The sequence below is a fragment of the Etheostoma spectabile genome, chromosome 15, assembly GCF_008692095.1.
Source record: "Etheostoma spectabile isolate EspeVRDwgs_2016 chromosome 15, UIUC_Espe_1.0, whole genome shotgun sequence".
In the NCBI taxonomy this organism is placed as follows: Eukaryota; Metazoa; Chordata; class Actinopteri; order Perciformes; family Percidae; genus Etheostoma; species Etheostoma spectabile.
The window spans coordinates 13,142,294-13,157,629 of NC_045747.1; the positions used below are offsets into that span (position 1 = coordinate 13,142,294).

At 37.1% G+C, this 15,336-nt stretch overlaps 2 protein-coding genes across 6 annotated transcripts in view; one reads left to right on the forward strand and one right to left on the reverse strand.

The window, feature by feature from the left end:
* mafk (v-maf avian musculoaponeurotic fibrosarcoma oncogene homolog K) overlaps nucleotides 1-502 on the forward strand; it is a 10,164-nt gene extending 9,662 nt beyond the window's left edge. For all 3 annotated transcript variants that reach the window (XM_032537146.1, XM_032537148.1, XM_032537147.1), the window contains exon 3: nucleotides 1-502. This exon is cut by the window's left edge and continues 3,073 nt beyond it. The gene's annotated coding sequence lies outside the window, so the exon portion shown is untranslated.
* Nucleotides 503-3,265: 2,763 nt separating this feature from the next.
* tmem184a (transmembrane protein 184a) overlaps nucleotides 3,266-15,336 on the reverse strand; it is a 15,295-nt gene continuing 3,224 nt past the window's right edge. For all 3 annotated transcript variants that reach the window (XM_032537144.1, XM_032537143.1, XM_032537142.1), the window contains exons 3-9: nucleotides 14,142-14,307; nucleotides 13,188-13,278; nucleotides 11,254-11,329; nucleotides 7,759-7,850; nucleotides 6,323-6,492; nucleotides 6,041-6,238; nucleotides 3,266-4,593 (exon numbers count right to left, since the gene is read on the reverse strand). In XM_032537144.1, the coding sequence (XP_032393035.1) occupies nucleotides 4,364-4,593; nucleotides 6,041-6,238; nucleotides 6,323-6,492; nucleotides 7,759-7,850; nucleotides 11,254-11,329; nucleotides 13,188-13,278; nucleotides 14,142-14,307 (1,023 nt within the window). In that variant the 3' untranslated portion in view covers nucleotides 3,266-4,363. The remainder of the gene's footprint in view (nucleotides 4,594-6,040; nucleotides 6,239-6,322; nucleotides 6,493-7,758; nucleotides 7,851-11,253; nucleotides 11,330-13,187; nucleotides 13,279-14,141; nucleotides 14,308-15,336) is intronic.

Here is a 15,336-nt window from a genome sequence, read left to right on the forward strand (position 1 = left end):
TCTCAGCACATTTACTATTATTGGACAGACTATGACATGGGTTACATACAGGCTGCAGCTAATTATCTGTAACAGTCAAACGTAAACCATTAATACGGAAAATGACATTCTAAAGGCAGGTTCTTGCGGTTAGTAAAGAGCACATGTATCTTTCATTTTGACTTCAAAACTTGTAAATCTGTTATATTATTACAGAACACCCATTTAAATGTAATTAAGTGAGAGGTTCAGAATCAAACTGATAAAGAAATTCAAAGGCAACAAATTCTACATAATTTGTGGATCATCTAACTGAAAATGTACTGTATGCCAATGTTTACATTAGCAAACCAGTGATCTCAAATATTGAAAACAACACAAGAGCACATTGGTCTGATATGATCGGACCAATAAATAAAAAGAATTAAAATAACAACCTAATATTGACCAAATGTTCAATACTTTGTTGAGCCTTTCATGCTACATTAGTTTAAGAATAAATGATAATATTTAATTCAGAAAACATGGTCTTATTTAAAAAAAAGTATTTGCCGGAAAATAATGTCAAAGCTGCTAAAGATTGTCCACCCAGACCTCTTTATGTTTAAGGTCTATTTTAAGCTTGAGTCCAGATTGAGTCAGAGGAATATATTGATACATATGACATGTTTACATAAGTCATTTTTCAGCAAGTTATTTTACAAGACAATAAAGCTTGAAACATTTTCTGACTCATTACAGTGATCTCTTGTGGTAAAGTTTCAAAACGAAATGCTGTAAAATTATATATTGATTAATTTGAGGACATATTACTGTAATTGGTTGGAGTTTCATGCTTTAAGGCAGCACAGCTTAAAGGTCTCATGGCATGAAAATTTACCTGAAGGTTTTTTAACATTAATATGCAATCCCCCAGCCTGCCTATGGTTCCCCAGTGGCTAAAAATGACAATAGGTGTAAACCGAGCCCTGGGTATCCTGCCCTGCCTTTGAGAAAATGAAAGCTCCGATCTGGAAGGGTTACCTTCCCTTTCTCTGCTTTGCCCGACCAGAGAATGTGGCCTACCCGTGTGTGTGTGTGTGTGTGTGTGTGTGTGTGTGTGTGTGTGTGTGTGTGTGTTGTGATGGTGTTGTTGGGGGGTGTGTGTGTGTGTGTGTGGGTGAGAGAGAGAGAGAGATCATGTCTTTTAAACGAGCAAAGTGGCAGAGTGGCAGTTTGTCAAGCCCCCCCCCCCCCCCCCTCCTTTCCTCAAAAACTACAGACTCAGAAATGGCACATACTAAGGAACGCTCATTGTGAGAAAGCATCCAAAGAGCACCATGTCATGGGACCTTTAAAAATAGCCAGAAAATGTTCAGTTAATGTAAAAAGAATACATTTCCGTAACAAAAGACAAACCTCTCTCCAGGTGAATCAAATACTTAAATATCCTGTGTGACCCAGCAGAGATCCTACAAACTCCAAGATACATGTTGCTCTAAGGCTAACAACAAGGAAATCTTTTCCAGACATTATTTACATTTACTACAAGACACTTTTTTTGCTGAAATAAAAGCGGACTTGCAAATAGTTTTAGGGAGTATTACACAGAAATGTTGACAAGTTTATGGCTGAAAAAAGGTATAAACATTACCTACCATGGATGTTTCTTTCCTCTTATAGTTGAAGCAAATGCAGCTTGTTACAGTACCAAGGAGCTGAAATGGTTTAGGATAGTGATTATTTTACAGTTTTATATGAACTATAACAATGCAAATGTATGTATGGAAATGAGGTTTCTTGTATATCTTGACTAGATATTCAAGGTTTTAATTTAAAAATACTTCCTGAAAACATGTATTTTATGAAATAAGCTGTCACACACAAGCTTAGCCAGTCCTACAAGCTACAGTATTTTTAAACTTTAGACATGTAGAAAGTCAGTTTTACTATTGTTTGTAGATTGAAGAGGTTTTGACTAATAAATAAAAAGCTCCATGATAGAAGGAATGGAGCATGTATACAGTATGGATAGGGTTGTGGGTGAAATACATTATGTATACTTTATTAAATGTTCATTCAACAGCAGCTGTTTCTACGTTAAGTTTGTAAAGGTTGGATGGAGTTCCTTGTTCTAGTCTCGTAGCAAAATGTTGAGGCTAAGAGGACAGTAATAAGGCAGCATAAACCTGAGTATATACCCATCACAACTTGTCATAAGTCTGCTCATAGATATTTTATATTTATTTCATTAAATGGTTTAATTTTATTAAAAAGCATCTAAATTATTTTTTTATTTTACATTCATGTACATGTCTTCTCAATGAACTACCCTCATGTACAAATTAAGTCTGTATTTGTTTCTGCTCTCTTTTAAAGTATGGTAAATTATTCCTATAAATAAGTCTGCTGTGTCTGTTTTTGTACCTTCAAATAAAGCTTTTTCCTCATTAAGAAGTGCAGATTCACTCAGTTCAAGTTACACAAGCAAAATAGATTGTTTAATTTTGTACAAGTGCCACACAGGACTAAGACACACAATTCAACTATTTCTTATATTTTAAAATATTACTTTGTTACCAACTGTACATTAGTTTCTGCTTTACCAGAAAGACAGCTATATTTGGCTATAAGAGGTTATGGAAACTAAAACTTATGACTTAAAACCTAACGCTCGCCAAAATGGAACCTGCCGTCTTTTCCTGAATATACCCGAGTCAAACTTTCATTTAAAAGCATATTCAAGATGGAAGCGCCACTTTTAAGATTTACCATATTTTCATTGTTGGTCAAATGGTCTTTTGAATGGGAGTGAAAGGGGCACTATTATTATAGAATCAAAAATCGCTATTTTTATACAAAGCATGCTCAACACAACATGAAACTTTGCTCAAAGTATCACCAGGGGCTCTACACATGAACTCAAGCAATGAGAAAACGGTTTGCATACACAGAGTTTACTAAAAAGCAGAGATGGCAGCAAGCAGATAAACCAACTGCTAAAATGAGTTGTTCAAAACCTATTTTTAGTAAACTGTGTAAACAATGTTCTTAATGCTCAAGTTCATGTGCCCCTACTATGAAAGCGATTTTGATGCTATCATAGAAGTGCCCCTAGCACTCCCAGTTTGATTCGGGTACATTCACAAAAAGACCCTACGTGACATTTTTTTTGAGAGTTATGCTTTAATATAGGCTACAGAATTGGTCTCCAATAACTAATGTACTTAGAAAGCTTAACTGTTTCCTATGTGACACAAACACAAATAACATTTCTAGAAAAAAACAAAGTGGAAGAAGAAACTACAAAGCACATGTTTGTTTGCATTTCTCCTTTCTCCACACAGAATTTGGTTTGGTCCAACTATGCCTGAACTACACACATAAAAAAAGATTAAAATGTCATAATCTAAAGAGTTTCTTTACACAAATACTGTACATTATATTAAACACCACAATTTATACCCATCAAATTATGTGCATATTTCATAATCTGTGGTACATAATTATAACAGACAGTGATGCAAAAACGTCAAAAACAGAAGGTTCTGCCAAAAGGATATATAATAGTGCAGAAGCTGTAAAAAGACTAATTGTTAGCATCAGTAGAACAGCTGTCTAGTTACACTGAATTAAACTCTTTAGCATGCTGGGAAAAATAACGACCATAATACAAATCCCACTTTGTAGGAGACAGGTTTATCCAATTTGTCCATGTTACAGAATAAAATATAAAGGATTGCAAAGTGCAATATTCTGCAGTCTAAAAGAGCCTGCTCCAAAACGAATGTGTCTCTGAACAAATCTTTTCGTTTGTCAGGAAACCATACAAAGGAATGCTCAGCAAATACTTCAAACAAGCAGATGCGAGAGACTGTCCATTAAGCGTCATTCGAAGCCATCGCTAGGCTTCCCCGTTTCCCTCCTGGAATCCCATAATAATCTTCTCCTCTTTGAAACTGACATGAATCAGAGGGAATGCACTTCAGGCGGCCCAAGAGTGAGCACTGATATAATAAACAAAACAGAATCAGGATCAGGGACACTGCTGAACATCCAGCAGCTTGATGTAAAGAACATGCACAGCTCCAGATGTCTCCGATACAGTGAAGGTGACTTCCAAGTCATTTCTTGTGATTATTGCTGCCGACATGAAAACAGATCAGTTCTCTGGTCATTGAGTATCACTTTTATAAACTACTATCAATCTGATCCTCCTCTTGGTGCTTAAATTATTCATTAAAATAGGAAAAAAGCAAGCAGTCCATTGTAAATACTGGGATAATGAAAATTAAACAACTGGATTCAATCCAGCTCTGTGCAATATGTGATACAGATGTTTCCCCAAGGGATTAGAGATAAGGGTGGCAAGGACACAAACACCTGGATCTTGCTGTAAAAATGCCTAGAACTCATCATCAGAGGTAATCAGCATGATTTTGTCAGACTTGCGGGAGCTCTTGTTGCCAGTGGCCACTTTTCCGTTCGTGCTGGGCTGCACCACCTCCTGTGTGGACTGCTGAGTGTACTGCTGGTAGGCCGGGGAGAAGTTGTGGATGGCATCCTGTACCATGTCTCCCGGGTTTATGGTTTCCTTCAGACCGCTGGAGATGCTGTGCATGGGAGGGATGTTTTCTGTGGGAACAGCATAGGAACAAGGACATTAAGAGATGAACGATGACACAATCTTGCATGGGATGTTACAGCTTCAAAGAAATTGTCTGATACAAACTTCCCGGAATCTCCTCTGGTTGCCTGGCAACTGCTTGCCGCCAAAGAATAGACTAGCTTATACAGTATCTCCTGTAAAGTTTGAATTGTTTTAATTTCTTTCTTTAACAAATAGTGTATTCGTAGTAGTAGTAGTGATAGTGTATTAATTAGTGAGTTTTAGAGGTGCTGAAAAGAACAGAGTCAGGCTAGCCGTTCACAGTCTTCATGCTAAGCTAGCTCAACAAAAAAAAATGCCTTACTTAAAAAATGCGGAATTAAATCCAACTACCCTTTAAGGACACCAATTTTCTTAGTGAATGAATAAATACAATGTTAAAATACCGGACGCATGAGTACAGACATCCAATGTTAAATTCCCATAGAGGCAGGCAGATTTTTATTTTTAAAGGCCAGTTATTTCATGGATCCACTATGCATCCTGATAAAGTTTCCTTGGCCTTTAGAATTAAATAGCCCCAAATCTTCACAAACCCTTCACAATACCTAGAGATTGGCATGGGATACTCTCCATAAAATCATCTCTCATTGCAAATCAAACCAGCTATTAGGCTAACTGAAATAAAACCATGCCATGTTGGATTTTTCCTCATTTTTTTAATTAAGGCATTAAGATCAATTTCCAAAAGATGATTTTTTTATTCCTCTTTTTAGTCAACTTAAGCAGGAGTTTCTATACTCATGAGCAGCACTGTGTGTGTGCCACTGAACTACTAGATTGTCTTGCTCCTGGCTGTGTGTGGTGTAATTTCCAACTCCATGACTTTCTGAAAATATGAGCCACTATATGAGAGCTGCATTCATTAAGGAAACTGGCCTGTGGCCTGGTATTTGAAATTTGTACGGATGGCTAATCAAAGTTTTATGGTGTTGTATGGCAATGTTGGTGCAAAAAAAAAATGAATGAATCTCTCTCTTGCTTGCCCCTGAGGGGAGCTAGATATTGCGGAAGGTTGATTCTTGTGCATATTATGAAACAGAATCCTGCTCCACTGCACACTTTCATTATGTTTGTACAGTGGACCTGCAAAGTTAACTGAGAAGATAAAATCTTATGTATATGCCTTCACTTGGCTGAATGTCAATGCCCTTTGTATTATGCACTCAATGCTTTATAAGGCATGCTTTCTTACTCTCTAAACAACTTAATTAAGCCTTAAAGTTGATCTCCCACATAGAAATCAACTTTTAGATATTAGTTCCTATGGTGGCAAAGAGAAGGGCAAGGTGGGGTGGGTGATACAGGGTTAGGGTTATAGAATAACCCTTACTCTATGGTAGAGAATGGCAATAAGCCTTAGAACATGTCAACATATTTTCAAGGAGAAGGAAAGCGTTAAAGATTGCTCACCTGGCACTTCATTTTTTTTCTCCTGGTAAACGGTGCAGGTGAAGGCATATCGGAGGGCTATAGCAGCAAAGAACATTTCAATGCAGATGATAAAGTTCTGCCAGCCTGCTGCCACAGTGCCGGCGCCAACCTCTTGTCCATCTATGAAGAGCGCATTGGGTAAGACGCCGCAGCGCTCCAGGATGGCGAGGACCATTCCTACAAAGCAGCAACATTTTCATCAGAAATTTCCAATGTTTATGTACTGGTTTTGATACAGAAAAAGTAAAGGGGTTAACATACCTTGCCAGAAGGATAAGAAGATGACAGATTTGATTGTGAGGAATTTTAGCACGGGTTCATATGGTCTGAGCAGGTCACTTGTTGCAAAGAAGAAGAGGAAGAGAGCGTAGAGAGCCAGGCTGACTGAGAAGTTGTAGATGATTGTGATATATAGGTATCCTCCATTTATGCTGCATAGAAACAGTAGGAAAAGCCCCATCATTACAAATTTGGTAAATTTACAACCATGACATTTTTCTATCTGCTCATATGACAATTCTGCGTACAGTGACTACCCTACGTTTGACAGCTACAATTTATCTATGTTTTGAATCCATTTATTACTTTGGGCTGAATGAAAAACAGTGCATCTTTCATACAGTATATGCTTTTAATATCAGGATGCATTTGATAAACAGGCAGCTTTATAGACTGTAAGATTTTATTTCATTGCCAGACTGCCTTTCTACCCTCTTTGCATTCTGGAGAGCGTCTCTGAGGCCTCAGCTGTGAGTACACTAATTACTTCCATCCAGTAGGTATAGAGTGCATGGTTGACTGAAAGTTCACAAGTAAACAATCTGTATATTGTTGTCTTGCTAAAGAGAGAGACATGAAAAAAATATGTCTGCCTGCTAATTTAGCTGTTAAGAATATGAGGAAATAAGCAAGAAGAATGTAATCATGTCTATCTTTAGCTCAACATTAAGAGGGTAATGATTTAAGGCTGATTGGAAGTGTCTGTCTCAAGCCCTTGTTGAACACTCTGCTTCTTTTGAGTATTTTAGAAAAAAAGCTTTGTCACAGCTGAATCTAAAAAAGAAACACTGAGCTGAGAGGCGGAGAAGAGCATCTGAAAATAAGTCAGGCAGAGTTTATGGGCTGCCAATTTTATAGCTTTTGATTACATGCTAAAGAAAATTTTATTGAATGCATTAACCTCTTCGTATTCCATTGAGACCTTTATACTCTCACCTGGTACGATTAGAAATACGCAAAAAATTAAGTTAGTCTGTCTGCAATTTACGCCCCTCTTTGTATCACATCCAAACAAAGTATGAAATGAAACACTTCATCTCCCATTGTAACAAAGTTATTCACTGAATGCAACAGACAATAAGAATTAAGTGTCTTCATTCCAGAACACTTACGTGGGGAAAAACTTATATTTTATTATTCCATATATCAAAAACCCTTGAATTATTATTTGCAATACCGACATACCCAAAAGACTGCAGTTATGGCACACTCACAGCAAAGTTTGAACCCAGCAGTTTCAGCCAGAAATGAAACCCATTACTTTAAACATCTTCATTGTGACAACTGTAAGGAGGTGATAATTGTCTCCATTTACAAAATATTTCCATGTGCACATAAACAGCAAACAAACCTGCGGGCAATGACATGGCATGTCTAAGATACACAAAGAACAAAATGGAAAGACAGGTGCTGCTTACTTAAAATCTCCATCATGATATTTGCCAAAAGCCTGCAGGATGATGGTAATGACTGCCATGATGGGTTTGACAACGCAGAACTGGAGAGTCGCCTGGAATATACATTACAATTGACATTAAGACACCCAAACAAGCAATGACACAATGAAGGAGGAGGAGGAGGAAGGACGTCAGAATCAGTTGTACATCTAATTACCTGAAAAAGGAAAAAAAAAAAAAAAAAATCTGAAACTGACGTAGAAATCCATACAAAAACAAAGTGTTCATTAGCGTTTGTGTGTTGACTATTCCTAAAAAATGTATGGCACAAAACCCTCAGAGTGGTATCGATCTTCTCATCCAACTCCCAACAAGGAAGCAAATAATACATAATATATTTTCTAAAAAGTCAAACTATTGACTTAAAACACCTTAATTAAAAAGTGTCATAAAATGCATCCCTTTTTAAAGTTGTCTTTCCTTCAGTTCTAGAAAGTAAACCATCCGATACTGATGTCCCCATGGATAGGAACTGGCTGGATGGGGGTAGTACACTTGCATGCAATGTAAGACTTAAGGACAGGTCTCTGTTGTATATTGAAGCCTGAACAAACCATTTTGACAGAGGCTGCTTTAAACTCCCATCACAGTGTCGGCACTTGAAAGGCAACAGACCATGGGTGCTCAACTTTAATAGCCATAGGGATGCTTGTTAGAACGACAAGAGTTGGTAGAGGTAGGCTTGACAAAATGACATCCAATATCATTAAGATTACGGAATTGCTTTGAGAATATTCAGAGTGACAATCTAGCACTAGAACAGGGAAAGCCATGTCTCACAGTACTAAAAGCTTCAAATTTTAGTTTTATTGAACTTTCCGCATTATCACAAGTTAATAAAAGACAAACGTCATTAACAATGAATCCATGATCAACCACGGTTTCTGCTTCTAATGTATTAACTGCATCCCGATTTAATACAGACCTAGTAATACACTTTAAGCTCCATGCGAGTGTCAGTGTACACTGCACAATACAAATGAAAACCAAGAGGATATGTTCATTCTGCATATGTGTCAGCGGATAGAATAACAGCTCAATTGCAAACTGGTGCATCAAAGGGTTATGTGAATTTAAGAGTGCACCTGTTTTATTCAGCACATTTGACTTTACCCATGTATTTTGTTAGCAACCGGCTGGCCTTTTCCTAAATAACGTCTCCTAGAGAACTCACAGCTTGAAATGACCGGAGGCATTTTCTTTCCGTTACAATTTGTACCACTTCAGAGAACACCACAATGATTCACTGGTGGCAACTATTGACAGAACCGCTTGGAAAATTTCTCCTGAGTCCTACTCAACAGCAATCCCCCTCTTCTTTGTGTATTATAATACAGACCGTCAAAGATAATCCTTAATTGAACAGTTTAAGAAATCTTTGTATCGGACAACCAGGCCATTGTTTGTATTGTCATGTTGCCTTACATTCTTCTCCCAGCCTCTGTGCTGCTGTCCACGCTTGCATCTTTAATTTCTGCAAAGAAACTCTGAAAGGCTTTTTTTAAGAAAACCTCTGCCTGACACCAATACATTATTTTCAATTGCTTATGTACTCTTCCTGCTGTTCATACCTTTAGGGAAAACAAATCATAGAAAAGGATCTTGTATTGGTGTGTAGGTGTAGCTTGAATGCAGCCGCAATGGCAGTCTATTTTCCCAAATGGCCCTCAAAAGCTCCTGGGGTCCACAGGATTCCACTTTTACCCAGTTTCAGGGAAATAAGACCCTAAATTGTCCCTCAATATGATAAAGGACTTAAACTCAAATGTCAGAGAACTGTTTGGGATGCAAGCACAGCTTATCCTCTAACCTTATCTCTAAGAACCACAATTACTCTAGGCTGCTTTTCCATATCAGTGATTCAATTATTAACCCCTCTTCTTATCGCACATTGAAGCTTCCCCAAAATGTGCAAAGTGTTTCAGTTTTTTTACCCCCACCACCAAAAACATGGATTAAGGCCTTTCACACATTATGCTCTGGCAGGGTCCCATCTGTTAGATTTAGTATTTGACTTTGATGAGCTGTTGCAGATGATTCACCTTAAAGTTTTCTCTCAAAGACAAATACGCTGGTGTTTTCTCCAAGTGACTACCCTATGTGATCAAAATAATCGAGTGCTTTAGTAATCCAGTTAGAATAAATTAATATGTATGACAAGTTATCATTCATTTGGATCCAGTTAGTCACTCGCTTCTTGGGAGATGACCTGCAAAACAGCATTTGATCATTTCTGAAGTGTTCAATATATTGATTTGTAAAATTGTCTGTTCAATGAATGTTAATGAGGTTGACTCATTTTAAAAGCAGAATAAGCTAGTGATAAGTCCTTGCTCTAGGCTGACAATTTCTCTGCACTGACACTCAAACAAAACTTGTGTTTTAACACATACTACTACTACTACTACTACTACTACTACTACTTTAAAAATACAGTTTACACAGTGATTTGAAAAACAAAGCAAGGCAGAAGCAGGATATCCCAGCCCAGTCTCATGGCAGTTTGTGAAATAGTGATGTTATTTAATATATAGATTTGTGTACAGGGACACGATTTGTGTGTGGTTGTGAGCACAAATTTTAAACTAACATATTTAATGGGAAGCACCTTTCGTGATAACGGCACGATTACAGTAGCGAGTAGCACTGAAAAGCTGAAAATCTGTTAGTTGGGATGATGGATGGGTCAAACAACACATAACAAATTTTGTTACTGTTGACAAATCAACAATAACGTCACCATTTCACGAACTGCCGTGAGACCGGGTTGGATGTCCAGAGGTCAACAGAGCTAAACAGTAAGGCCAAACAATAGCTAGACAAAATTTGGGTAAATAGAAAAACTAGAAGACAAACTATGCAAAAAAAAAAAGTGTTTAACACTCTTTTGAAAATCGACTGCTGATCTTAAATTGTCCTCTCACAAAAAATATCCGTTATGCAAGATTCTATTGAGATATGCCACCAGAGAAAACGTGCATAGTCTTCTTTTTAAAAAACACTTACACATAGTGTAAGTGTTTCAGTGAACACACACACTGAGTATTTATTACCGCTTATTAAAGAAAAAGTTAATTTCCCTATGTATTTTGTTTTGAAGATATAACTCTCAGTTCTAATTTTCATCAGTCTTAGGCTGGGAGCTTGTCCAGCATCCCAAGACACTCGGAGGGAGCGCTGGTCTGACAGCTCATATTATCACTCTGTGGTTATTATCAAGCCGCTTTCACGTGGCCTCAATTGCTTTTGTTTCCCCTTTTCTTTTTTAATCAGTGGATGCTATTCTCTGAAAAGCACATAACCAATTATAACAGCTGCCATTTTTAAGTAGTCTGAAGATCTCGATAGAATGGTAATTTACAGAGCAGTGTCTTTTGTTGATGTTTTCTTATTTGTAAAGGCATTTCAGTGGTCAAAAGCAGCATCTCAAAAGCGTAGCAAACAATTGCAGCTTACCTGTTTGCAGAACCTTAAAAAGCCGATGGAGTAGCTCATTCCACCGAGGCAGCACGTACCATACAGACAACTTGACCTGTGAGGACAACAAAAAAAAGATGAGCTAATGAGTCATGTCAACCATCATATATTTAGCTTGAGATAACAGAAGCAAATTAAAGTAGGTATTTAGATAGAAACACATGTACAATGCAATATAGCCATACAATAATCACTAGCTTGCTAATTAGTGTTTGTTGACATTAGCGCTAACAACATTTTTGGTTAATCAGTTAGTCAATTGACAGAAAATTAAATCAACGATTTTCATTATCCATTAAATTGAGCAATTATTTAAACATAAATGCCAGACATTTGCTTCTTCCAGCTTCTCGAGCATCAATATCACTGTTATGCGGGACAAGCTCTCATCACACCTCCTGCAGTTATTGAACATTTTTAAATGCACATACCATACATTTTATTTTGATTTATTTGCAGTTGGAATAGTTGTCTTTGGAGCATTAATGCAAAACAAAAATATTGCTGTTATGTTACATATTCATTACAATACATGTAACATACAGAATGTTGTGGTGTTGTGTGAGAAAGTGGATTTAAAGATGTATTGGTCTTATGGTGTCTTAGGCAGATTAACTAAATGGTTTTGGGCTAAAACAACAGCATCAACAAGCTAGACTGGTCTGAAATTCCTGAATAAATTATTGTTACATTGTATGTAATTACTCTCTTTTTTTATTGTGTCATTGCTCTCAGCCAGTGGTGTGTTTAGGAGGCAGTTTAGGGGGTGGGGAGTAAAATGGATTAAATAAACTGGTGAAAAAAACTGACTATTCAACAATTCACAATCAGGATGCTGTGTAGCTGCATCAGACTAAGGTGCTGCTGTTCAGAGCCCTCTTGGTGCTTTTTATGCTCCCAAACTTCAGACTGTTCAAATATTAGCAGTATTTAATTACTGGCAAATAACGTCTACAGATCTAGTTATTTTAAATTTGCCCGTATTTTCTTATTTGTAGACAGGGTACTAAGGCCCAAAACACTCAAATTCATCGCCATCACTTGCAAATGAGCACATCAACATTCAGTCAAATTGAATTTGACAAACAAATTTGGATTGTCCTGCAGAGGGAAAGTAGTCCAAGTATTTGTTGCCCTCTGTGCATCAGAGTTATTTTATTTAAGCAGTTCACACTATATTAATAGGAACATGAGATATTACACTGAATCTAATATAATGTATAACAATGTACAATATTAATTAGAATAGGAGTAGGCTTGATGTGCCAATAAAATTCTGTGACCATTTTCCAACATACTAACAACTAGATTGTTAGTATGGTAATGGCGTATATACACAAAAATATGATCTAATTATTCTGCCATGCTGCTGATTAAAACATATTCAACCTGTTACAAGATTAACATCCACAATATTGGATGTCTATGGAAATTCTAAAAAAACAGCAAGCAGTGCAGTTAATTTTATATAACAAGATGTAGAATGTATGCCTCGTCTGCAGAGGCTAGCGTTGCGCAATCCCATCATTTATCAGGGCTCAACATTAGTGTCTTAAGAACCTGGCAAAGACCTGCTGCCCTGTGCCTGAGTCAGCCATAAAACCAAGCCTGCTTTTTATGCCTTATTGCATGTTCTTTCACTGTGCTTTCAAACTAAATACTAATTCAAGGGCAGCAAGATGTACCTTGCTGCCATTTGTGATTGTAAACGTGAAGACAAATCCATTTCGTAGTTGGCCCCAGTTGAGTTTAAGAGAAGTTGATAATTCTGTCGAGTTAAATCAGTTAAAAAATATTTTAAAAATCTTTAAACCAGTACCAAACAAACAAACAAACAAAGTATGTATGTATGTATGTATGTATGTATGTATGTATGTAACAATTGAATGAAGAACTGGAATGAGAGCACTCACTGGATGGGCTTCCCTCGGATCTCTGACATGATTGCACTCTCTCCTCCCAGATACTCAAAGGCCAGGCTCAGGAAATTGTAAATGACAAATGCTGTAACAGAAGAAAGAGAGCGTTACTTCTTTAAACCCTAAACCACGAATGGCATGATTTCAACTGTAGAGTAATTTCTCAACACAGTCAAGTATAACTTCATTTAAAAAGGTCACATTTAAGGGGAGAAAACCTCCACATGATAAAAAAAATAATTAGTCCTACATTTTGGAACAATAACTGTTTCAGTCTTTCCATTAAGAAGCTTCCAAGGGTTAGTGTCTTGGAAATCCCTTCCTAATCCTTTGTTGCTATTTAAGGAGGGATTAAATGAAGCTAATGCAGATGGTGTTGTCAAGAGAAGGTTCATTATGTTTTAGTTGTAGCCACTGGTAGTATTCCTCCCTGCACTATCAATTAGCCACACAAATGGCCTGATAACTGTAAACTAATATCCTAAATAATGCATTTCCTACTTTTCCCTTTCCCAAGTTACTTGTAATCCATGTTGCATATGATTCACCTTTGCCATTGGTGTTGTGCAGTTACTAATACAGAGTTACAGTTGCAATGTAAGGAGGCAATTAAGCTACAATGTAAAGAACAGGGTTTATATAATATTTGAATATTGAAAGTTACTCCAGAATTAAATATATTTGGGAAAAATAAAATAAAAAATATCTTGTTTTTTCTTTTTGCACACACTGAAACCAGTGCACAAAAGGATGCTCCTAAAATTACTCCACCTAGAAACACCTCAATTGATGTCTATCTATATGAGAACAATGACGTTTTTGTAAAACTAGTTTGGTGAGTTCCCTCGTCTTTCATTTCTTGGCAGCCATGTAAAATATAAGGGTAGGGAACAACCCTGAACGTACAGAAAGGACGATGTTATGCAGATCATTTAAATTGTCACAAACCTTCGTAGCAGTCTCGAACAGAATCAAAGTAGACATAGTACTGGTCGTTGCTGATAAAGAGCAGACTGAGCCAAGAATCAAAGGAATAAACTGGCACGATAAACAGGATGCGGATGATGTAGCGCTGCTCATTGGGGACAGTGTAGGATCGAAGGTGTGTATAGATCTACAACGAAAATACATAAAACAAAGCATAAGAAAAATATTAGTAACAAGAAAATGTGTATTCCCTGATCTGGGTGAGCATTGTTAAAGACTCAATAGAATAGTTGTCAATTAAATAACTAGGAAACTTAAGTTCTGCTCATGGACGTATGAAGTAGCCTACAATGTTTTCTTGTAGCACTAACTTTGAAGATATCTAAACCACATGCATGTGCTCAACGTGAGCCAACAGAAAACAATTAAAACCTTTATTTGCGGAACACTTTTCATTGAAGAATCAATCCCAAAGTGCTACAAGAGATTAAAAACTGGGTAAAAACAAAAGCAAAGCAAAAGAAATAAAAGAAACAATAACATAACAAAAATCTTGCTTAAAGAGAAAAGGTTTTTAGGCCCTTCTTGAACGAGTCAGTAGTTTGTGGAGCCCTCAGGTGGTCTGGGAGGGAATTCCATAGGTGAGGAGTGGCTGAGCAGAAAGCCCGATCCCCATGGTGCGAAGCTTGGTCCTGGAGGGTGGAAGAAGGATTCTGTTTCCAGAGCAGAGGTTACGTGAGAAGGTTTGTGGTGTGAGTAGCTCAATATGGCCTTTACCTAGATATTAGTTAGAGCTTTTTGATCTTGCATTGACTGCTCGGTCCGTGTAAAGATGTGTCACTATGAAACACAGCAGCAGGATGGACTTGAATAAAAAAACGAGATCACCCTACCGATTTTGAAAATAACCTACCAAAACATTCCAGGTTTAAACTTATATTGTGTAGCCTTAGCGTCAGATACAGAAGCGGACAATTTTTAAACACACACAATGCAAAATGCCCCCATAAAAAGGTAATATGGTGCAACTGCCAACATTTATTGGATTACAAACATATGGCAGACGATCCAATTATCATTCTTTCCAGTGACATTTGGTTTTATATACATGGCTTAGTTTGTAGACATGACAGAACTAACACTGGATTTAACCATTTTTACACATGTGAGCCTCATCCAAATGATAAATTACATTTATATAATAAAAAAAAAAAAA